Source organism: Schistocerca piceifrons, chromosome 7, assembly GCF_021461385.2.
Source record: "Schistocerca piceifrons isolate TAMUIC-IGC-003096 chromosome 7, iqSchPice1.1, whole genome shotgun sequence".
NCBI classification, from domain to species: Eukaryota; Metazoa; Arthropoda; class Insecta; order Orthoptera; family Acrididae; genus Schistocerca; species Schistocerca piceifrons.
In genome coordinates, this window is record NC_060144.1 from 551,711,547 (window position 1) to 551,738,242 (window position 26,696).

The following is a 26,696-nucleotide window of genomic DNA, read 5'->3' on the forward strand; positions in this document are numbered from 1 at the left end:
ACAGGGCTCCAACTTAAATCAGCGAAGTTGGAAGTCTACCGAATAATGTACATAATGCGTAATACTCCAACCGATAACGGGAATAGAATAAAATAAATCTGATGCGCTACTTTTCAGCACGCCTCCGTATTTTTTACCATAAACAGATATTTAGCTGACTTGTTAGAAGCACTGTACAATCTTCTGGATGTACGACATCGAACTTCAGTACTCACACTGCAGTTTAGTGAGACGAAAGTGTTAAAACGTGTACGAACGTTAAGAAACTGTACATAACTCCCCTCCCCCCCCCCCCCCACAACACACACACACACACACACACACACACAAACACAAGAAGTCATATTTTACGACAGTTTGAAGCTACAGTACATTACATTTGTTGTGCCACAAGGTAAATAAGTAACTGAATAACGTTTATATTCTTAAATCTAAACGTTAATGGACGTTTTAAACCAACAAAGGAACGCAGCATTGACCATGCGCATGCAGGACTTGACATTATAAAATCGCTTACTATAAACAGTTCTTACGGGCCACTCCCTTGGTCCTATTGAGATCTCGTGCAGGCCTTTGCATTAGGCACACAATATTCGAATCGTAAGATACTAGTACGGCACAGTGGACAAACCTACATAATATTACGGACGACCAGATGAATGACAGTTTACGTCAGCTCAGAAAAGTCCAATTTGGAAGTGGAGAGAGGTACGTGGGGACAGAGCGATGGGAAGGGCATCCCTCTCTGCCAGCACTACCATCTAATATTGCCAAATCCAGATTAACATGCCGACCCCGTAAAATAAGGCCAGGAAAAAGAAGAAGAGAGAAATTAAGGTTTAGGGGCCATGGTACGAGTTGGTCCAATAGCTCATTTCACCATAAGGATTTTTCATCGACATCAAGGAGTTTGAAGGGAAAAACTGCATAACTACATTACTTTCAAGGTCTACTAAGAAACCTAGCGATTCACCTCCAGAGCAGTAATCTTGTCTTAGCTGCCCTCGCACTAAAAATTCCCGCTACAGACCTTCGTCGCAGCCTCAGGTATTATTACCACTCTGTGTGATGTGCTACAATGTGATGATACTGTAACTTATCACTAATCGATGTTAATTTATCTGGGCACTTTTTCGCAGTTACTTCAGTCAGTACATTGGAGCGTTGTGCTTGGAAGGGCAACCTTGTGCTCATCATGCAGGGGTGGCATGTAACTGGACACGTTTCTGTGGCCTCTTTTGTCGGCAGAAGTCAGTCTGTGAACTTCATTATATCAAGAGCGTCTCCATTGGGGATACAGACAGCGTTATGGGAGTTTGCTTGCGACCTGCTCTGCTGATTTTGAACGCTGGACAGGTTCCTGCACACCCTTTCGTTAGTGAACGCTGCGGGCGATCCACAGGCTCCAGAGAATAACGCAACATGGCAGTTTTTCCCTCCTGCGCGTACCTGAAAGAGCAAGATGCCGTGGCAGCATCATCTGGCCAGCATGAGATAGTTTTGTTGACTCTAAATATTGGTTCAGCCAATAATATTGTGTTCCTGTCGAGAGTTTTCTTGGTGTGGAAGACAGACCAATGTTGAAGACACAAAGTCAGCTCACTACCAAATTCGTGTTTAAAAATACGTGCCTGGTATGCAAAAGGGGGAAAGTTGCATGTGCTTTCCCTTGCTTTCTCGTGAATTTCGCAACACTTCTCACCCATCATATTCGCAGTACCATAGAGTGCTTCCCTGCACGTGGAGAGTTTTGAAATGGGGAAGACTCAGCAAATGAGGAGCAATCAGCACCAGTCTAAAATCTGGAGAGGTAATTTTGAGAAGTCGGTTCGTAATGGCCATATGGTGTTATTCGGCACACTTCGCTGTTGTTGAGAAAATGTGCTGCCGATTTGATTTGTTGTAAAGTGTAATACTCTATCGCTAACTATGAATTCGCGAGATTCACAGATAAGAATCTTGTTGATTTATTGTCCATGCAGTTTCCCAGATAAAATTGGTACCTCCCACGGTATTAGCGTCATTCTTTGTTAATTTAATTGAGTACTGAAATAACTCTGCTCTCTGTTCGTTGTTAATTTCACTGAGAATGTTGTTGTGGTCTTCAGTACGAAGAATGCCTTGATGCAGCTCTCCATACTTTTATATCCTCTCTTCATCTCCAAATAAATATTGCAACTATTACCTTCTGAATCTGCTTACTGTATTCATTTCTTGGCCTCCCTCTATTACTTTTACTGTCCATACTTCCCTCCAGTACTAAAGTGGTGGTCCCTTGATGTCTCACAATGTGTACTATCAATCAGTCCGTTCTTCTAAACAGATTTACTTCAGGCACGATCAGTTGATTTGCTGCCCGAATAGCGAAACTCATCTACTACCTTAAGCGTCTCGTTTTCTATTCTACGTCCCTCAACAGCTACTGATTTAATTTGACTAAATTCCGTTATCCTTGTTTCGCTTTTGTTGATATTTATCTTACATCCTCCTTTGCCGACATTGTCCGTTCCATTCAACTGTTCTTGAAAGTCCTTTGCTGTCTGACAGTTTTGCTATGTCATCCGATAACCACAAAGTTTTGCTTTTTCGCATTTTAGTTCTCCCTGAACTTTAATTCCTACTCCAAATTTTTCTTTCATTTCTTTTACTGCTTGTTCAGTGTACAGTCTGAAAATCAGTTATTCTACAATCCTGCCTTATTCTCTTCTCAACCACTGTTTCTCTTTCATGCCCTTCGACTCTTATAATTGTAGTCTGGTTTCTGTATGAGTTGTAAATAGCCTTTCGCTCCCTGTATTTTACCCCTGCTGCCTTCAGGCTTTGGAAGAGAGTATTCCAGTTAACACTGTCAAAAGCTTTCTCAAAGCTAAGAGTGTTACATACGTAGTTTTGCATCCTTACATTTTCTCCTTTCGTCAATTAAATTCACTGTCTCCTGTATTAACTAACGATCTCTAATAGGACTTAATTTTTACCTATTTGGTCTTCAGCTGCCTTCACTATTTCATCTCTCAAAGCTACCCATTCGTTTTCTGCTGTATTCTTTTCCCTTGTTCTTGTCAATCTTTGCCTAATGCTCTCTCGAAACTCTTAACGACCTATAGTTCGTTCAACTTATTCAGGTCCCATCTCATCAATTTCCTACATTTTTGCTATTTCTTCAGCTTTAATGTACAGTTCAGAACCAATAATTTGTGGTCAGAGTCCACATACGCTCCTGGAAATATCTTACAATTTAACATGTGGCTTCCAAATGTCTGTCTTACCACTGCATAAGCAATCCGAATCCTTCCGGTGTCTCCATGTCTCCTTAACGTGTACAGCCTTCTTTCATGTTTCTTAAATCAATTGTCAGCGGTGATCGAATTATGCTTTGCACATAATTCTACTAGACGGCTTCCTCTTTTATTGATTTTCCCCAGTCTGTATTCACCCACTAATTTTCGTTGTTTTTTTTCGTGCTACAGAACTTCATTCCCCCATCACTATTAAATTTTCATATCCCTTAACTATCCGAATAGTCTCTTTTATCTCATGATGCATTCCTTCAGTTTCTTCACCTGCCAAACTATGTAGCATGCAAACTTGTACTATTGTGGTAGTATTGGATTTGTATCTGTCTTGGCTACAATAACGCGTTCACTATACTGATCATAGCAGATTAACCGCATTCCTATTTTTTTTATTAATTATTAAACCTATTCCTGAAGTATACCTGTTTGATTTTGTATTTATATCCCTGTATTGATATGACCGGAAGTCCTGACCCTCTTGCCACCGAACTTTACCAATTCCCACTATATCTAACTTTAACCTACACATTTCCCTTTTTAAATTTTCTTGGAACATATAGAGTAATTGGATTTCTACTGTAAGCAGATTCGACTTACTCCCTTTAACCTGTCCTGCAACTTTCCCTGGCGCTACGCAACCCATTACAAGAAATTAATATAACCTGTTGGCCGGCCGAAGTGGCCGTGCGGTTAAAGGCGCTGCAGTCTGGAACCGCAAGACCGCTACGGTCGCAGGTTCGAATCCTGCCTCGGGCATGGATGTTTGTGATGTCCTTAGGTTAGTTAGGTTTAACTAGTTCTAAGTTCTAGGGGACTAATGACCTCAGCAGTTGAGTCCCATAGTGCTCAAAGTCATTTGAACCATAACCTGTTGAATGCCCAATAGGATAACTTCACTGTACCGAGTTGTCCATGTGCAAAGTGGTCAAAGACAAGGACAGTTTATTGGTTATTCTGTGAAAGCAATGAGCACTGCTCATGTTTGTTCTGTACCACCGTGCTTTGGTTTTACTAACTAAGAGGATGAGTCGCTTTCAACACATGCGTCTTTCGAAACGACCACGACCAGAAAATCGGCGAAAATTGACGTAAGTCTCATACGAAGGTAAACCAATAAATATTATTCCCTCACACCATTCGCAAATACAACAGTGAAGTGAGGAAAATACAGAGTTACCACGAGTACTATTTGCCACCCTTGCAAAGCTGTTTGTGAAGTATAGATCTGGACGTACAAACAACACGGTCTACTATCACTGTGTGTGCTGCCAACTTTGAGAGAATGCTCCTTCTAACACAGGCATCTCCCGTCCGTCAGAGCGCAAGGAAAAGTGAGGAGCGGTGACAAGTACTAGGAGGCACTTGCCCCCTCCTGGAATCCCAGCAGAGATTTGCGTTTTTATTTCTAACAGAAGTCTCACGACATTCTACCAATGATTGTCTATAAACCTATTGAACTGTACATTTAACATTGCCCAGTGCGACGGGAAATACTGTGACCTTAGACATGCCATTATACTGCATAACAATAATAATAATTATAATATGTACGTCCAATATGCCTACTGATGGTCCAATCGAGGATGAACGACCTTCGTGTCAAACATCACTTGGTGGCATCATGAGGATACTGTATGGATGTTTATAAGACAGCAGCAAACCGCACACCAGGCCTTTTTCCTGTTAGCAGATGTGGTGCCGCTACTGCTTGGTCAAGTAGCTCATCAAATCGCTTTACGAGGCCGAGTTCATCCCATTGCAGTTTTACCGTCGAGGAAAATTACCTGACAGTAGCGGGAATCGAACGCGGCTCCGCCGCTTGCTTGTCAACAACGTTAACTACTCAGCCATAGATGTTTGAAGACATTGCTAATTATGAGAGATAATGTTTTTCTTTTTCTGTTTTCTTTTCTTGAACTTCAATTGATCTCAGCCTATATCTTACATGGTCTAAATATTGTTTTTGATTTGTTCTGTAATATGAAACGTTACTATGTTTTCCCTGATTTGTATTGCTACATGAATCTCCTTTTACTTGAATATTCGAATGTTCAATGCAAGTTCCACTTTCTGTTATAATGTTTCCGTGTAATGCGCTGTGTAAAACCAAATGTAATGTGCAGGGCTGCTATACGAACTGCTATACCAGAGCACTATCGATACTTGCAGTCTAACAGTGACGTCAGTCAGAAAATGTGCGGTGTGGTGGCATACGCGTGTTTGTTTTATACAATCGTGCTAGACAAACGAGGTCTGTTCAAAAAGTTCCAGAACTTTGTGCACAACATGTTTTTTACGCTTACCTTTTCCTTATTAGACATTATCTCCTTCAAAATACTCCCGCTCACAATAGATACGCAGCTACCAACGGCGTTTCCATTCCGGAAACAGTCTTGGTTCACCTGTTGCTGCACTGCGCAAGGTGGCGTTTGTGGATTTTCTTTTATGTCGCCCATCGTAGCAAATCTTTGCCTTTCAAGGGGGCTTTCAAATTCAAAAGTCCACAGGGGCCAGGTCTGGAGAGTAAGGAGAGTGAAGCAGCACAGTGATTTCGTTTTGTATGCAACAGTCACTCACCAACAGGGATATATGTGTGGGTGAGTTATCGTGATGCAAGAGTCTTGAATTGTGTCACCACATCTCGGTCGCTCTCACATTTTCTCGCAGGCGTCAAAGACGTCCCAATAGTCCCATCGATTAACAGTTTGTCGCTGTGGCGAAAATTCTTGATGAATAAATCCGTCAAAGTCAAAGAAAACTGCAACATATCTTTGACATTTGACCTGACGAGGATTTTTTGGTCTCCGGGAATCTTTTCCGATCCAGTGTGAAGACTGAACGTTGGTATCAACATCGTAGCCTTAGATCCACGATTTATCATCAGTTATGATTCTCTTAAGGAGAGGTTCCCATTTGAGTAATCCAAAGGTTCTTCACAGATTGCGAGGCGAAGATCTTTCTGGTGTTGATTCATGAACCGTGGGACGAACTTGGCGGCAATACGATGCTTCCAAGATGCTGTCTCAGGGTTTCATAACATGATCCAAATGAAATGTTATATTCTTCTGCAACCTCACGGGACAGTCAGTCTTCGACTGGCTTCCCCAATTTTTTTGACGTTCCTGACCATGAGTGTCGTCGGTAGTCTCCGAAGGGTGTCCTGAACAAGGGTCATCTTTAACGTCCGTCCGGCCATTTTTAAATTGTGTAAACCATTCGTAACACCAAGAACGGCTTAAACACTCATCACCGTAAGTTTCCTGCATGATTTAGTGTCTCTGTAAAGGTTTTCTTGAGTTTCACGCTAAATTTAATGCAGACGTGTTGCTCCTCTAATTCTGCCATTTCGAAATTCGCAAACCGTGCGACACAACTTTCTACTTAATACAGCACTGAACAATAACTAACAGACGTACAACAATGAAACTTCTGCCACTTACACGCTAAACACAGGTGTGTGCAGGGATGCCTATCTCATTTCGCTCCAACGCACCACTGGCACTATTTTACGAATGTTCCGGAATTTTTTGAACAGACCTAGTAATCACACGAAAATTCATGGCCGCATTCTTATTTTTCGGTTATGGCTTAAACTAAACTTCAACGTGAACGTTATGAAATAAAGTGTTAGACTGTGTGAGTGCTATGAGTTTCGTAGAATCCTTCAAACAACAGTGGCGATGCTGGCGTTAATGGACTTTGAAAGTTGCAGTGAGAGCTGAACTGTTTGCAGCTACCCGAACTGCTCCAACTAATGCACTTTCAATTTGTTATCTCATGTTCAACTTAATAAACTTTGGGGCGTGCTAAAACATTAACTGTCGCCGTGGAGACTCGCAAACTAATTGTGATGTGTGGCGCTGTTTTCATGTATGGAACGAGTAATTACCAGGAATTACTGGCCATCGAACCTGCGAACCTTAACGACCTCGTATATCGAACGTTCGACTCGTTGTCGACCACACGACTGGTGCAGCGAGTTATGGATACTGTTTCTGCGTGTACACTAGAGCAACAACAAAAGACGAAATATAACAAAGTTACAGTTAATTACAAATGAAAGTAGTAACATTACTTACTTTTCTCGTCAGCGACATCATCCTCAAGCACTATTCCTCGTGTTATATAAGCCGCCGGCAACAGTTCTTTTTTCCATAACCCGCACATACGCTTGCTATGTCTCTAAGAAATAGCGAGAGTGCCAGAAGGGTCAATTTTCCCACTCAGCCCCAAGTTGTGGAAATGTAGGTATTGGAACAAATATAGCTTTCCACACTGTATTACCGTGGAATTAGATGTTGCCATGTGAGACTAATGGGGCTAGAAATTGGAACGCTTGCGCTCATTGCTATTCACAACGGAAACAATAGACTATCTTCCCCTGACTACGCACTAAACATTTACCATAATTCGAGCCATCATAGACTTGTGATCGGCATATAGTCGCACGTTCGATATATATTTTAGCGACCCGCGCGTTCGACAGGCAATCATTCTTCCATATTACCATGGAATTTTGTAATCTATCGCATACGAACTTGGACGTACATAGAGCAACCACGTCGTACCGGTCTGTCACCAAAGGAATTATACGGAGAATAATAATTCCATGTCATTTTCATGACTGATGAAGCCTACATTAATTACGCTACAAACAGATAAGCTGCAACGCCAAGCGTTCTCCCACTATAAAGATACAGAGCATTTCAAACTGTTTGAGCTGTATTTCCTTTCCTTTTGTAACTAACTTTTCTCAGTATTTACTTTCATGAAAAATAAAGGTAGTTTCTGTAGAGATCGTTCGTAAATCGGTGTTATCGCTTTTGAACCCACCTTTAACAGTAGCTGTCACTGTTTATTTTCTCTATTTACTAATTTGTTTTGTTGTTACTGCGTGTGCTTTAGGTGTTCTTTTGCAGGGTGTATTTTCATGTATGTGGACAGTGTTTTATCGGGCGTATTTACATGTTCTGATTGTGGTATGTCCTAGTTCGTGTAAATTGCGGCGTCCGCCATGAAATTCCGCGCCGGCCAGTAATGGAAAAGCTGTTCGCTCGCTATTGGTGCAAGCAAAGCTACCAACGGAAAGTTTGATTTTGACAGCTGTCAATTACGTAAACTGTGTTTACATTCATTAAGACGTCATGTTACGTAATTATCACTACCAAATTCGAAATTTATTTACCGCACTCAGTTATGACTGACCAAAATTATAGCCGTATCCTTAGTTGTTCACGAATTTCTTTAGGGTAGTTTTCGTGTTGTGTGTTCTTTTGATGTTTGTTGTCAAACTCTGAGGTGGTTACTTTCGTTAAGTTTGTAAGCTCACTACTGGCCATTAAAATTGCTACACCACGAAGATGACGTGCTACAGACGGAAAATTTTACCGACAGGAAGAAGATGCTGCGATATGCAAATGATTAGCTTTTCAGAGCAATCACACAAGGTTAGCGCCAGTGGCGACACCTACAACGTGCTGACATGAGGAAAGTTTCCAACCCATTTCTCATACAGAAACACCAGGTGACTGGCGTTGTGATGCCTCGTGTAGGGAGGAAAAATGCGTACCATCACATTTCCGACTTTGTAAAGGTCGGATTGTAGCCTACCGCGATTGCGGTTTATCGTATCACGACATTGCTGCTCGCGTTGATCGAGATCCAATGACTGTTAGCAGAATATGGAATCGGTAGGTTAAGGAGGGTAATACGGAACGCCGTGCTGGATCCCAAAGGTCTCGTATCATTAGCAGTCGACATGACAGGCATCTTATCCGCATGGCTGTTACGGATCGTACAGCCACGTGTCGATACCTGAGTCAACAGATGGGGGCGTCTGCAAGACAACAACCACCTGCACGAACAGTTTGACGACGTTTGTACCAGCATGGACTATCAGCTCGGAGACCATGGCTGCGGTTACCCTTGACGCTGCATCACAGACAGGAGCGCCTGCGATGGTGTACACAACGACGAACATGGGTGCACGAATGGCGAAACGTCATTTTTTCTCATGAATACAGGTTCTCTTTACAGCTTCATGATGGTCGCATCCGTGTTTGGCGACATCGTGGTGAACGCACATTGAAACGTATTCGTCATCGCCATACTGGCGTATCACCCGGCGTGGTGGTATGGGGTGCCATTGGTAACACGTCTCGGTCACCTCTTGTTAGCATTGACGGCACACTGAACAGTGGACGTTACATTTCAGATGTGTTACGACTCGTGGGTCTACCCTTCATTCGATTCCTGCGAAACCCTACATATCAACCGGGTATTGAACGACCGCATGTTGCAGTTCCTGTAAGGTCCTTTGTTGATACAGAAAATGTTCGACTGCTGCCCTGGCCAGCACATTCTCCAGATCTTTCACAAATTAAAAACGTCTATTCACTGGTGGCCGAGCAACTGGCTCGTCACAATACGCCAGTCACTACTCTTGAAGAACTGTGGTATCGTGTTGAAGTTGCATGGGCAGCTGTACCTATACACGCCATCCAAGCTCTGTGCCCAGGCGTATCAAGGCCGTTATTTCGGCCAGAGGTGGTTGTTCTGGATATTGATTTCTCAGGATCTATGCACCCAAATTGAATGAAAATGTTATCACATGTCAGATCTAGTATAATATATTTGACCAATGAATACCCGTTTATCATCTGCATTTCTTCTTGGTGCAGCAATTTTAATGGCCAGTAGATTTAAACAATCGAAAATAACGGCCAAAATTACGCAAAGTACCCCTCTGAGAACGGTTTTCTTCCCAAGGGGACATGCATACGGTATTGTACGACGACTATAATACTCGTATTCTATTTTTTCCACGTTGTGCTGTGAAATTGTGGCCATTCCAGGATGCGGCGGTGTTTCCTGCACTGTTCTGGAGTCAAGATGAATGTGAACGGCTACAGAACAATGTCGAAATACTGTGCTCAACCTGTTCTTCCTCACTCTCTCACACAGGCCTAATCGAGGAGCTGGCGAAGATCCATCCTTACCATGGCACAACCGTGCGGCCGCTACGGTCGCAGGTTCGAATCCTGCCTCCGGCATGGCTGTGTGTGATGTCCTTAAGTTAGTTAGGTTTAAGCAGTTCTAAGTTCTAGGGGACTGATGACCTCAGATGTTAAGTCCCATAGTGTTCAGAGCCATTTGAACCATTTCTGAACCATTGCACTCAGATTCACATCCAAATTTTCTACACACCATAAACATGGAGGATGTATAACTGCCCATCAACCGTCGCTAAATCCCACCAGGACACCATCTTACATATTTAGTTCTCAAGGAAGAGTAAGACTGATCTGTAGAGAAGTTTTGTACATCCATACAAAAAAACTTTCTGTACTATAAGATAGGAGGAAATAACGTGAAATTTCAGTCTAAAAGGTCCCAAACACTGAGCGGTGTAGTACGGCATTACAGGCCCTCTGTGTCATAGTAATACTATTGGTATATGAGTAACTTTCCAACAGTATTTATAGTTCTTAACTCAATAGATATCCTGGGTGTTAACAAGCTGTTTTTGTTGTCTTCAGTTCGGAGTATGGTTTGATGCTTCTCTCCGTGCTACCCTAATCTGTGCAGGTCTCTCCATCTCCGAATAATTACTCTAGCCTACATCCTTCTGAACCAGCTTTCCGTATTCATCTCCTGGTCTCCCTCTACGACTTTTATCCCACACAGTTTCCTCCAATACTAAAGTGGTGACCCTTTGATGTCTCAGAATGTGTCCTGTAAACCGAACCTTCCCTTTAGTGAAGCTATGCCACAAATTTCTTTTCTTCCCTATGTATTTTCAATACCTGCACGCTAGTTGCATCTGATTTTCAGCATTCTTCCGTCGCACCACATTGAAAACCTTCTCTTCTTGTTTGAACTGTTTATCGCAACGTTTCAGTTCCATGTTACGCTACACTCCGGACAAATACCTTCGGAAAGGACTTCGCATCTCTAAAATCTATATTCGATATTAACAAATGTCTCTCCTTCAGAAGCACTTTTCTTTCCATTACAAGTTAAAATTTTATATCCTCTCTGCTCCGGTCATCATCAGTTATTTTACTACCGAAAATACAAAGCTCACCTATTATGTTCTGTGTTTCGTTTCCTACTCTAATCCCCCTCAGCGTCGTCAGATTTAATTGGATTACATTCCTTAGTCCTTGTTTTGCTTTTCTTGATTTTCATTTTATATCAACCTTTCAATACACTGTTCATTCCATTCAACAGCTGTTTCAAGTCCTTTGCTATCTGTCAAGGAATTACAATGTCGTCGGAAAAAGTATTATCATTTAAGGACATAATTTATCGTTAACTCAAAAAGGTGCCACTGATGTTCATATTAACGATGTACTTCCAATACTATTGAAATAAGCTTACCGGTTACGTGCAGAGTAAATGACTGCAAAGTAACTGACCTTAACTCTTTCATTCCAACTGGCTACAACTGTGTACATTAAATTTTACTGCCTCTTATTCGCAACAGAAGAGTTTTTACACAGAGGAAACCTCATGTACACATCTGTAGATGTTCAATCTTTTTTATCATGTAAAAGTTCTGCCAATTGTTGGACTTTACTATACAAATATCAACGAGCAAATGTAGCAGTGCACAGCAGCTTGTGACCGCTAGAACACAAGAAAGTGGTTGGTTAGTTATATCCCACTGTATAAATGAAAATTGTTGCTGTTATTTTGTATGGTAATTGTTGAATAATCAGTTTGCTAATGACATCAGCGAACATTTCAAAATTGTTTATTTCAGTCCATAAAAAGAAGCCAAGTGTACAAAGTATATTTTGAAGCCGGGTCACATTTTTGCATAAATCTAAAATCATTTACAGAATCAGCTAATAGCATTACAGTGTAAAGAAAAATTCTTCCTCCTGAGAAAATTCAGATCTGAAAGGGTTGACTGTGCCAAGTCCATACATATGAATTATTTGAGAATAATAAGTCTTAACTTCCTGTTTCGAAACTGACAAACCAGTTACATCAACAATAAAAATTTTAGAATTTTACCCTCAAGCACTACGCAAATATCTGCGAGCGCCCGTGCTCCTGAGAACACTGTACCGCAATTATCACAGAGGATCATATTCTTGAAAACTTTCCCAAACGCCCTTACCTGTAATGAACTCTATTGTGTGTCACCCGCTTATAAAGGCATCATAATAAATCGATATTGCTTTTTATCTTACCATTACCACTCTGAACACTGTTAAATTATATCGTGGTTTATGTATTGGCCTAGGGATGTGGCGCTCAGAGTAAAGCCCACGAATCCAATTGGAAAGGGATAAGATTCACATTTCCGATCGGCCATCCCAATTAAGATTTACAACGTATTCAATAAATCCTCTCAATGAAGCGACAAAGCTTCCAAATGTATGCTGTTAACATCCTCCATGATGTCTGTGAAAATTGAACTTCTACTCCTTTTTAACTTTGCTCTTCTTGGACGTATTTTTACGCAGCTACCTATTTCTCTTAAAATGAATAAAATTTAATGTGTTTGCAGATATTCTTTACAGTAATGCAATATAATCCAATTATTCTGGTTTACATGAGCTGTGCTATACAGGGTGAGTCACCTAACATTACCGCTCGATATATTTCGTAAACCACATCAAATATTAACGAATCGATTCCACAGACCGAACGTGAGGAGAGGGGCTTGTGTAACTGTTTAATACAAACCATAAAAAAATGCACGGAAGTATGTTTTTTAATACAAACCTACGTTTTTTTAAATGGCACCCCGTTAGTTTTGTTAGCACATCTGAACATATGAACAAATACGTAATCAGTGCCGTTTGTTGCATTGTAAAATGTCCATTACATCCGGAGATACTGTAACGTAAAGTTGACGCTTGAAACCTCCGACGTTCAGTTGCGTGTTGTAACAAACACGGGCCACGGTCGACGAGCAGCATCTGCAGAGACATGTTTACGATGACGACCGTGTTTAAGAGTGTGGCTGTAGTGCACTGTTGTGGTTTGGTCTAGCTGTCGCAGTGTCCGCATGTAGCGCTTGCTGCTATTGTTATTCTGCATTCGTCTCCGCACGCAGACCAACTGTAGTACACCGTTTTACCAGACGTCTGTGATAGTGTAGTGTTGTAGGAACTGTGACCACGGTGTATTCGAACTCTGAAAAGGCAGAGATGATACTCACCTATGGCGAGTGTCGACGAAATGCAGCTGAAGCCTGCAGGGTGTACGGAGAACGGTACCCGGACAGAGAGCATCCAACGTGCCGCACATTGCAAAACATCTACCGCCAACTGTATGCAACAGGTATGGTCGTAGCACGCAAACGGTTCCGTAACAGGCCCGTCACAGGAGAAGCGGGTGCAGTTGGTGTGTTAGCTGCTGTTGCCATGAACCCACACATGAGTACACGGGACATTGCGTGAGCCGGTGAACTGAGTTAAGTAGTGTCATGCGCATACTGCATCGTCACCGCTTTTACCCGTCGCTACATCAGCAATTACATGGTGATGACTTTAATCATCGAGTGCAATTCTGCCAATGGGCATTAACAGAGAATGCGTTGCAGTTCTACCTGTTCACCGATGAAGCGGGTTTCACAAACCACGGGGCAGTGAATCTACGGAACATGCATTACTTGTCCGTGGACAAACCTCGCTGGCTCAGACAGGTAGAGCGACAGCGACCGTGGACTGTAAATGTATGGTGCGAAATCATTGGCGACCACCTCATTGGTCCTCACTTCATTGCAGGGGCCCAAACAGCTGCAACATGCATCGCGTTTATACAGAATGATCTGCCAACGTTGCTCGAAAATGTCCCTCTGGAAACGCGTCGACGTATGTGGTATCAGCATGATGGTGCACCTGCACATCCCGCAATTAACACTAGGCTGACGCTTGACAGGATGTTCGACGGGCGTTTCATAGGATGTGGAGGACACATAAATTGGCCAGCCCGTTCTCCTGATCTTACACGTCTGGACTTCTTTCTGTGGGGTACGTTAAATGAGAACGTGTACCGTGATGTGCCTACAACCCCAGAGGATGTGAAACAGCGTATTGTGGCAGCCTGCGGCGACATTACACCAGATGTTGCTTAGTTCCATTTTTTGGACTGTATTTTGTTTCTGTCCAAATCCAAGGTTCCGGTCCCGGGTTCGATTCCCGGCAGGGTCAGGGATTTTCTCTGCCTCGTGATGGCTGGGTGTTGTGTGCTGTCCTTAGGTTAGTTAGGTTTAAGTAGTTCTAAGTTCTAGGGGACTGATGACCATCGATGTTAAGTCCCATAGTGCTCAGAGCCATTTGAACCAAGGTTCCGGTGGTTTATCTTCGTCAGCGGTGTTGCTCTCAGTGATTAATCGTCTATGTTTTTCTCTATGGTGCGTATAATATTACTACTGTCACTATTGCACTCAGTACTCTCATCACATTACTTGCATTTTGAAAACATGTTATGGCGATTGGTCCCTCATATTTATGAACATATATTTCGGCGTGTGACGTGACTAAGAATAACATAACTGAGTGTGATAGAAAGAGATAAGAATCTGTCACTAGCCTGGCCTATGCTGTGTACGGTAGCGCACAAGCAGTGACCTTGGTACCACGGGCCAGGTCTTTTATAAAGACATTTGACGCGAATACCGGACTACGAGTCTCACATGTGGTTGTAGGTCAAAGGCCACACACACATGCACGCACGCACACACACATCTGTGACAGGGGACTGGCCTGTTATAATGCCAAGGCGTTTGAAGATGCTGTTCCTGGAATTTGAAGGGCAGTGTTTACAGTTTTCCGTAGCGCAACCGTCTCACACCGCTAACCTTGCTCTCGCCGACTGCGTACCGCGATCGCCGTATTACTTGCTTCCGTTATTTTCTCACTTCACGGCCGCAGCACGTTCAGGTTGTGTTGTGGTGAAGTATTTTATCAACACGAATGAGAAAAAAGTTAATGAATAAATGTGCAACTATCATGTGTTGGATGATCTCTGTAATCTCGTGTACATGGGCACGGAGCTGAAGTATACACTCTACAATGGAAGAGGAGCAGAAATAAAAATAACTGGTAAGTACATACAGCACATTTCTAATTTTACATCAACGAATACTGCCAGCAGAGTAAAAGATCATGGTTTAAGAACATTGGCTCTAGCTGTAACATTTTCTTTCCATATGGCCCGACGTCAGTAGCAATATACCACAGTTACATTGAGCATCCACAGGAGGCGACAGAGCTATGGAGGATGTCTTTGTATAACACAGACCAAGGAGGGGAAACATTTTTTGCTGAAAATACCTTATTCTTATGTGTTTTAGGGTGGGAAATCCAAATATGATACTTAAATAACTGTACCACCCACCATTTCTTCACATTTTACAGTTAAATTTATTAAATTAAGCAATTTTTTTTAAATATGTAACAGCTTTTATATAGTTAGAATAATTTAAAAAGGAGGTGTAATGAATGTAAATGACGTTGGTAGCACTGTTGAAAAACATTTTCTGGCAAAAAATGGTCGATTCTATTTTTGTCAACAGATGGCGTTTTGTTTACTATCAACCTAACCTCACTTTTCCGTTTCCTGTACATGTGCTCAGTACAATGTCTAATCGTGGTTGTAAAAATTCCGTTGACAGTTTTTATTATATTTGTGATACATTTGTGATTAAAGAATACCAAATAAACATTAAAGACTCTGTGAAAACATTATCTATCATTTCTTCGATCTAAATTGGGCGATCAAGATAAATCTTGGGCGCTGCAAAAGGTATGTTATGTGTGTGTTGAAGATTTGAGAAAATGGTCCAAAAAGGAGAAAAAAGCCTTCAGATTTGCTGTTCCCATGATATGGAGGGAGAAAAATAAATAATTTAGATGATTGCTACTTTTTCAGTGTTGATATTACTGGTCATAATTAGAAAAATAAGAAGGTAATAAGCTACCCTAACCTTCCATCCGCCATCCGACCAGTAGGGCGTGGTGTAGATTTGCCGGTTCCTGAACCACTAGACGATTTAAATCCTATTTAAACACAACTAATTTCTTATGTTTCCACACCTTTCAGAAGCTAAACTAAAAGAAGGCATCTTTCCAGACCTGACATTACAATATTGATGTTTGATGTTAACTTTGAATCCACAATGACCTTAAACGAGAATGAAGCATGAGTATCAATCAAGCAAGTCGTTACAAAGTTCTTAGAAGGTGAAAAAGACCCAGATTATGTTTCTATTATAGCTACAATGTTAAAGAAGTTTAAAACTTTACGATGTTTAATGAGTTTGAAAGTTCACTATTTGAACAGTCACCGTGACTACTTCCCGGACAATATGGGAGACGTTAGTGAGGAGCAAGGAGAGCGTTTTCACCAGGACATTTAAGTGATGCAAAAACGCTACCAAGGCCGCTGGAACATCAACATGATGCGGGACTGCTGTTGGTCACTTCACAGAGTTTACCAAGCGACTCATCGTAGAGAAAGCTACACAAGAAGCTTCAAAGAAAAAACAGAAAGATAATACAAACCAATTCCAGCTGACAAGTGAAACATGGGTTAACACATGCCATTGTTTTAAGTAGCTTCTTGTAAATACAAACCATGCTTATGTTGTAATAAAGCGTTTCATTAACTTCCCCATTTACCGTGTAGCATAGGATTTGTATACTAAATGTAAAAAGTATCTTGTTCAAAAACTGTGAGTGATACAAGACGACTAACGCTAGATTTGGATTCAGCTCATATAAATTTACAAGGATCAGCTTGGACTGTGTCATTAAAGAACAGTGATCCATTGTTCGAGGGAGTCTGAAAAGAAGCGTGTATGAAGTTAGGAAAAATGCCACATTTATTAAAAAAACTTAGCGATGTTCTTCCATATTTCTTCTGTTGCAATAGGTATCAATTCGTCCTTCATATTGTCTCTAACTACTTTGCAGGTTTCTCGTATGATCTCGTGAACCATATTATGGCCCATGAAATCGTGTTTAGCGCATTTCAGTGGCCAAATACACGAAAAAGGTAGACAGTAGGGATATAACAAACGAAAATTTCACATTTGGTCTTAGCGGTAATCAATCGGTATCGCGCGAAACAGAAAGAAACACTCAAATCTATACAGCAGAATATAGTACTGAATACCAATTTCATATATTCATAGCGAGTGCTTATTTGGTGCGATGGGTTCTCTTCAGTGGTAGTATAGCATTTTAAGATGAACTTAAAACTTGTTCAATAGCTAGGTGAATGAATTTCCTGACAATCTGAAATGTTCATAGAGCTTTGCTCCATCGTCCATCTATTCACTGTGCAGAGTGCCAACCTCCCCTTTCTTTTCTCAATTTTTTCACGCCTTATGAACCCACTTCCGTGGAAGCAAGGCCAAAAAAATAAAAACGTTTCAATGGCTCTGAGCAATATCTGAGGCCATCAGTCCCCTAGAACTTAGAACTACTGAAACGTAACTAAAGCGGTTACTGCATCGATGATTTCAGCCGTAAATAGAAATATTAAAATAGGTAGGAAGATTTTTCTGTTTAGGAAAAGTGACAAAAAGCAGATTTCAGAGTACCTGACGGCTCAACACAAAAGTTTTTTTTAAAGTACAGATAATGTTGAGGATCAGTGGAAAAAGTTCAAAACTATCGTACAGTATGCGTTAGATGAGTATGTGCCGAACAAGATTGTAAGGGATGGAAAAGAGCCACCGTGGTACAACAACCGAGTTAGAAAACTGCTACGGAAGCAAAGGGAACTTCACCGCAAACATAAACATAGTCAACGCCTTGCAGACAAACAAAAGTTACGCGAAGCAAAATGTAATGTGAGGAGGGCCAAGCGAGAAGTGTTCAATGAATTCGAAAGTAAAGTTCTATGTACTGACTTGGCAGAAAATCCTAAGAAATTTTGGTCTTATGTCAAAGCGGTAGGTGGATAAAAAAAAAGTCCACACACTCTGTGACCAAAATGGTACTGAAACAGAGGACGACAGACTAAAGGCCGAAATACTAAATGTCTTTTCCAAAGCTGTTTCACAGAGGAAGACGGCTCTGCAGTTCCTTCTATACATTGTCGCACAGATGACAAAATGGTAGATATCGAAATAGACGACAGAGGGATAGAGAAACAATTAAAATAGCTCAAAAGAGGAAAGGCCGCTGGACATGATGGGATACGATTTTACACAGAGTACGCGAAGGAACGTCCCCCCTTCCTGCAGCGGTATACCTTAGGTCTCTAGAAGAGCGTAGCGTTCCAAAGGATTGGAAAAGGGCACAGGTCATCCCCGTTTTCAAGAAGGGACGTCGAACAGATGTCCAGAACTATAGACCGATATCTCTAACGTCGATCAATTATAGAATTTTTGAACACGTATTATGTTAGAGTATAATGACTTTTCTGGAGACTAGAAATCTACTCTGTAGGAATCAGCACGGGTTTCGAAAACGACGATCGTGTGAATTCCAGGTCGCGCTATTGGTCCACGAGACTCAGAGGGCCATAAACACGGGTTCCCAGGTAGATGCCGTGTTTCTTGACTTCCGCAAGGCGTTCGATACAGCTCCCCACAGTCGTTTAATGAACAAGGTAAGAGCATATGGACTATCAGACCAATTGTGTGATTGGATTGAAGATTTTCTAGATAGCAGAACGCATGTCATTCTCAAAGGAGAGAAGTCTTTCGAAGTAAGAGTGATTTCAGGTGTGCCGCAGGGGAGTGTCGTAGGACCGTTGCTATTCACAATATACATAAATGACCTTGTGGATGACATCGGAAGTTCACTGAGGCTTTTTGCGGATGCTGTGGTATATCGAGAGGTTGTAACTATGGAAAATTGTACAGAAATGCAGGAGGATCTGCAGCCAATTGACGCATGGTGCAGGGAATGGCAATTGAATCTGAATGTAGACAAGTGTAATGTGCTGCGAATACATAGAAAGAAAGATCCCATATCATTTAGCTACAACATAGCAGGTCAGCAACTGGAAGCCAGTTAATTCCTTAAATTATCTGGGAGTACGCATCAGGAGTGATTTAAAATGGAATGATCATATAAAGTTGATCGTCGGTAAAGCAGATGCCAGACTGAGATTCATTGGAAGAACCCTAAGGAAATGCAATCCGAAAACAAAGGAAGTAGGTTACAGTACACTTGTTCCCCCACTGCTTGAATACTGCTCAGCAGTGCGGGATCCGTGCCAGAAGAGAAGATCCAACGGAGAGCAGCGTGCTTCGTTAGAGGATTATTTAGTAATCGCGAAAACGTTACGGAGATGATAGATAAACTCCAGTGGAAGACTCTGCAGGAGAGACGCTCAGTAGCTCGGTACGGGCTTTTGTTGAAGTTTCGAGAACATACCTTCACCGAGGAGTCAAGCAGTATATTGCTCCCTCCTACGTATATCTCTCGAAGAGACCATGAGGATTAAATCAGAGAGATTAGAGCCATACAGAGGCATACCGACAATCCTTCTTTCCACGAACAATACGAGACTGGAATAGAAGGGAGAACCGGTAGAGGTACTCAAGGTACCCTCTGTCACACATCGTCAGGTGGCTTGCAGAATATGGATGTAGATGTAGATGTAAGGACATCACACACATCCATGCCCGAGGCAGGATTCGAACCAGCGACCATAACGGTCTCGCGGTTCCAGACTGAAGCTCTTAGAACCGCTAGGCCACACCAGCTGGCGAAGCAAGGCCATTATAATGGGTTTATTGTACCAGCGACCCGTGGTTTCATGGCTTTGTAGCGGGTCGCGGGCTCAATAACCGCTTCTGGGTGGCGAGAGCCATCTTCGTGTTTGTTAAGAAGCGTTCGACTCTCTACTGGGCATCTTTTATTATTCCATTAAACTCTAACAATTTGGAATACTGATGACCTTCGCTGTTTAGTCACCCTTAAACATCCCAACAACAACCACCACCATCTAACAATTACACGTGCACACCTTCATTCAGGGCGTCGGTGGACGCACACGCGGAGAACGGCATTGCCACGTCTTCTTGCGTTTTGTGGCCCGGTTCCTGAAAGACGCGGCTTGTAGAACTATGCCCAGGGGACGAACCCAGGTCCAGCAGCTTCAGCGCTGCGTCACTAAATTACGGCAAAAAATTCATTATTTTGTAGTAGTCATATTAAGTAGTTTATTTTGTAATACATATAAGACAGTTTTCTCCAGCATACGGCATACGTTAATTCCAGTCTACTTAAATTATTGCACTGTTTAGCCAGACTATTTTGATCTGTTTAATAGATTGTTTGTCTTCGGAACGCGATGTGTCACTGATTCTGCGTATCACGGATCCACCAGCTTGTTGGGCGAGGTATGCGGCATAGATGTCTGCGCAAAGCCATATAATTCACGTAAATAACCGGCCACTGATTTGCGAACGAGGTGAAGGTACCAGACAGAAAGCCAGATGAGGTCAGTATGATTTCCGTCAAGTGAATTTGATTTGCCGAGAAATCAACGTGGGTTCACTATAATGCTTCTCTAACAACTGTGCCACGGTACTGGCTTCGAGACACGGACAATTATACTTGTGTGAAAGGTGATATCGCCGCGGGGAAGACATGAAGCATGAACGGATTCAGATGGCTCGCTACAGTCAGCATGTCTGCGTTTACTACCAAAGGTTTAACGAAGCTCAGGAGAATGTCTCCCACAGCATATCAGTGTTCCAACCAGCCTGCGTCCGTGGTCGAGCCGCCGTTCATCTCGTTGATGGCGTTTGTAAAGAAGACCATCGACTTATTGGAGCAGAAACGTGATCCACCCGAAAAACCGGCACGTTTACAGTGATCGATGATTGAATTCCAAGGGTCACGTGCACACCGCAATTGTAATTGACGATGTCTTTGGGTCAACATGTGAACATGTAGTGATGGTCTACTGCCTAGCTCCATGTTCAGCAATGTGCGATAAAAAATATGCTCCGAAACACTTGCGCGTGATCCGGAACTGTAGCCTTTCGGCAGAGATGCGACAGATCACAAAATACCCTACTGTACAGAGCAAACCAGCCTCCGAAACCGACTTTCTCTGAAGATTCGTGGACGCCCATTTAGCGCACGGTGGTAGTTTCACTGACTCTCTCTACTTCGTTTCGAAGACGCTTACTAGAGTAGCACGTGAACACTCGGCCAGCTTCACCGCTGCCGAGGTACTCGTTCGTAGGCCATGCTCAATAATAATCTTCCCTTGTCAAGGTTGCTTATCTCAGTGGATTTCCTTGTCTGGAGTCTCTACCTTCGCTAGGGTGATCGCCCGTCCGTGTCTACCCCGGATACATAATTCTGTTACCGGGTCAAGCGCCCACAACGCCCCCAGGTGGCATCCATCGTCGCAGTGGGCAGTGGTCTTAATCTTTTGGCATATCAGTGTACGTGTTGCCCTATAAACTACATGTCTGGATATACCTACTCACTCGACGCAAACTGGTAGTTCAAAGTTACAGTCCCGATCTTCGTTACGAGTTTACAAATTTTCCTTTGCAGTTTTTTTACCCACTGTAGAGACTTGGTTTTTATCCTCTTCGTCACCCCAGAAGCAATTTTTCGTACCTGTTTACGAGAGCAAAAATTGCAATCACACTGTTCTCCAAAGGGGTTTCATCACGTTCAATTGCTACGCAGCCCTACAACGTCCCTTGGAGAAGGGTTTATACACCCAAGGATGTTAGCAGTGTCAAAGGTTCTCAGAAAGCTCTGCCTGTTGCGCATCGCACTGCGGAATGTCGGTTTCGACCGCGAAATGTGCGGGAATCAATGCCCCAGAGAAAGGGATGGTTTCATTGACGTCCTTTATGCCACCCCGCGCGCGCTTTTCGTGCCGATTATGAGCGTAAATGTGTCTGGAATGTTTTCTTCGGCCACTGATAAGAAAGCCGCGGGAAATCAACGCTGACCTACAATGCAGAGGCGTCAGCTGGAGGGATGGAATGCAGGTATGAGGGGCTGTGACGACCTCCCGATCGTGTCGCACGTCCGCGGCAACACTGCGCAGAAATACGATGAAATATAGTGCCAATGTGACAATATTAACCCATCCTAGATGTGATATGAACTGCTGAACTGTAGCCTTATTTTCGCGAGTGTCGACACCGTGCTGTCTGAAGCGTTGTCGAGGCTGAGAATGATGTCGCATGGCGGCACGACCTACACCATTACAGAGGAAGGTGTTACATATCTTTGAACCATATATTCAACTTATGCGTCGCAGTGGGAGGCAATTACGGGGTTTCAAATAACTGATCATTTTTATCGCACAGTGTATTAGTAAAACATTCATTTGTAGAGTATATTTGCTGTCGCTGGGTCTGTTTCAAGTGTCTGTAATGCTGTGATTGGTTTGTATTTAAAATTCTTTTCGAGCAATTTAACATGCTTGTCTTAAGCTTAGTAAAGTACATTGTCAGAGTTTAGTTATTATGCTATTAGCCCTGCACCACTTGTTTGTTTGTCATAATCATGAAGAGCTATGATTGCCTTCACTCATATGAGTACCATCTTCTTTTCAATGAATTCAAAACACTCCCAAAATACAGGTACTGCAAAACATAATCTTGCATTATGTTTATACCAAAGGTTTTTCATTTCATGAGCGGCAGTAGGCCTGACAGAAGCTCCAACACTATTTTCTGATGGTGTTTCTGCCTATTTAAATGCCTACGAGATTGCCACCTGCTATGCGTATTGTAGTCACTGCCGCAAGATGCTTTTGTTAATCTAGCTGTAGCCCTTTTTTTCGACGAAGGCCAAACCAAGAGCCCTGTGCCGTCTCCCGGGCCACAGCCGTAGTCTGCTGGTGCAGCATTTGGACATACCGCCGCTTCCGCGGTAACGACTCAGTCTTGCGGAAAACGACCTGAGTCCCTGAAGTGTCAAAGTCCTTGAAGTAGGCGGCAGCACTCGCCTTCCGCGTTGGAAACGGAGTTCTTAGGCACTGAAATTGTGCGGCAGTACTTGTCTTCCTCACTGACGAGCCCGCTATGGGCAGGTACCGCTGGATTTCGATTTCTCCTCCCCCATCCACCGCAGTGCATAAAATTATCTCTGTAATGTTTCTGCGTTAATTTAAATTAATTATGACATTTTATCATTAAATATCGTATGCCTAAATGTCTACACGCCATAGGAAAATGCTCGAAACGTGTAGCGTTATGTTAAGTTATATAGAAAATAAAAGTAAATCTGAGTCGCATCACTGTAATAAAAGCAATTAATAAACAGAATCCGCGTGTCTTCCATTTTGTTTTTACGAAACCATAATTTTGAGAGTCTACTTATAGTTGGTTGACTTTTTTATAACCTATAAAGCAGACTGATGTAGAATCATTATGAAGTGATTCTCCAATACTACTCACACAAATCATCCGCTCTCTGAGTATTTTAAGATTCTGTTCTTTGTCTTTTCCTATATTGTCTTCAATTCAGCAAAACTCTTACATATCAGAGCTGTGACATAGATGCTAAATTAAATTACCAACAAGAGAGTTTATGTGGCTCCAGATCAACTCTTTCGAAGAGGACTGTATTTCCGGTTATGCAATCATGGTCGTTACCCTCAATTAAATGGCCGCTTTAGTCACTGATCTTAAATTACAGTTATCTTTGCATATTCTACTAATCTGGTGTTACCTCAGCTTTCACAAGAGGTATGTTCCACAAATCGGATTATACTTTTCTTCGCATAGTATGTTATGTTCTCTTCGCCTTGTGGTCAAGGATGTCGCTTAGGAAGAAAGATCTCTGTACGATTTGTTATTAACCTAACTTTCAGGTCGCAGTGGGATCAATATGTAGGACATATTCTGATTATTGATTTCTTCTAAGTAGCTTATTATGCGGTATTAGTCATTTTTATCCCTATGTATGTCTTGTTACAACTTCAGCCTTCTCTAATACAATGCTCTGTTAACAAAAGAAGTGTGTTATCATTCAAGATCCGCTTTCTTATATGCGTCCCAAATTACATTTTCGCTCGATCAGCATAAGCCTTAAGTTGGACAAAAATGAAAGGTGAGAAATTATTCCTTTGCATTGTTACTAATGAAAGAATAGGTAGATCTATCGGGTCACACACCACATCTGCCCTTTTTAGGTTCTGTAACGCTAAATATGCTCCTTCTACGGGTTTAGTAGTTACACAGGAGCAGTTGCGTAGCATTAAATTAGTCTGACCTGTAGGAAACTACTTACCAGATATACCGTCATACGTCCACCATTCGTCCCAGCTGGCGTAAGAACCTGCAATCAGATAAAGAAATATAATTATGAAATTCGTTTTAACTAGGTGAAAAATATCATGCTACAGAATACAGATATTCTCCGACGCAAAATTTGTTTTTGTTTCGCTGTGATAATTGTAATACCGTTTTAGTGCATCTGTCTTGGAGTGGAGAATTAGACACACACTGGCCAACAAGAAACCCTTAAATAAATAAATAAATTCAGTTGATTCTTATGTAGTGGTGCCTGACAAATTCAAAAATACCGTCAGAAATGTCCATTCAACGCCAGATTTTTGCAACACTTAAAACTGCTCTTACTTTTATTGGCATAGGCTGCTAAACTCAGCGATTAAAAGAGCACAATCTTATTTAATGATGTCAACAGCTGATATACTTGTTTTACGAGATTTTAGCCTGTGACTTCACGAATGACAAAAATCTCATCAATAAACTTTTTTCTTACAATAACGGGCAATGTTTGCTCTAATAACAAGTAAGGGGGAAGAAATGTTACAGAGAGAAAGTGTCCTTCTTATTTGCCGGGGAAGTAGAAGCTTTATTTAATCAAAGAACCTAACCATGTGCGTTCTTCAGCTGTGAAATGACAAGCGTAGTGTCGGCTAATGCTGTGGATTCTTAAACACTGTATTTTAGAAGGAGCAACATGTCTCGCATGTGTGCAAACGAAGAAAACATTTTTTATGATTATGACGAATTCACCTTAAAAGCGCAGGGGTGAAATTCGACTTCTCAAATTAAAAGAGCTTACGAGTGTTATTTTGAAAATAAATTTTGGGATCACAAATCTGTTGTGACGAGTGTGTAACATAATAAAATGGCTTGTTAAAAGGGACCTGTCATATTTCTTTTGCAATTACTATGTTATGACAAGAATCTAAGGATTATGTAACAGACTGCTACTTCCACTTAACGAATGTATCTGGAATTGGTTCAAAGCCAGAGCAGATTGTAAATTATCGGTCTTCAAAATCGGCAGCTCGACCAACGCCTCATGGATCAGCGATTTACAAACCTAGGCCACCATATGACGAAAATGTAACTGAAGATTTTGTAAATGATGATAACGTTAGTGAATTACAACGTTGTGCGCAGACTATACGAAAGGAGTTACTAGAACCGAACCTCATTTTCTAACATAGCAGAATTTAAATGTCTTGGTTGGTGATCTCGTGTTACCTAACAGTAAAGCAGAGTCACTTGCTTCAGGATCGAAATGCTGGTACCTCCTGCAGGATGGCATCAAAGCACTTCTTTCCGTAAAGACCAAAAATGAATCTTAGCATTTGTTTTCTGAACAGGAGCTGTTTTTAAGTAGTAATATTGACATTTAATAGTCACCGGAGACTGAACATAAACCTAAAGATTAGAACTCGTCGAAAGGAATGTGGAAGTGTCTCCGTAGACATTGTGAAAGAGACTTAACGCCATTCCCTAAAAATGAAGAACAACGTTGCATCATGCAGTGAAGTAAATGGTCTGGAATGGAGCATAATCCCGAAGACTGGGGACTTTTTATTGACCCTGTAACACCATAATACTATAAATATTTTTTACTGATAAACTCTGTTCAATTTCATGTATATATTTTTTCACTATGTAATGTCTTTGACCTATTGTAATGAAGTGAAAAGTTGTGTAAACTGATTTCCCTTTACTATTTAAATTCTTTGTATTAATTGGAGGAAAATGTAATGTAAGTATGTGGCTTTTGAATTGACATGTTAATGTGTTTAAATATTAAGATTTTTTAAAAAAAATTGTTTACAACTATGTAAAAGTTGGTTCATACCTAGGGACGTGTATTGCATAAAATTTAAAGCAACAGTTTTTCCCATTTGTAATGGAAGTGAGTTGGCGCGCGCCAGAATCTGGTTGGCGTGGGCTAAAAGGTGGATGTGGCGCTCAGTATTGATGCCAAGTGAGAGAGAACACAGTCAGTCGGCAGCTAGCTACTGGACAGTCTGGTCTGAGCAGCAAGTGAGTGGACAGCGTAAATGCCGAGGGTGGCATCCAGTACCTGGACTAATATGGAAGCGCCTCGGATGTGTACGGCTATAAAATGGCGCTCTATAACTGAAAAAGGCTCTAATGTTTGAAGTATCGTCGCCAAGAAGAAGATAATAGAGCAAATTACCTCCAGA

The 26,696-nt window shown here is 41.8% G+C and overlaps 1 protein-coding gene across 1 annotated transcript in view; it reads right to left on the reverse strand.

The window, feature by feature from the left end:
- The window catches only part of LOC124805157 (carbonic anhydrase-related protein 10-like), a 383,495-nt gene that overhangs the window by 159,986 nt on the left and 196,813 nt on the right, over positions 1–26,696 (reverse strand). Inside the window, exon 2 of the mRNA XM_047265635.1 lies at positions 24,503–24,550. Coding sequence (XP_047121591.1) covers positions 24,503–24,550 — 48 coding nt within the window. The remainder of the gene's footprint in view (positions 1–24,502; positions 24,551–26,696) is intronic.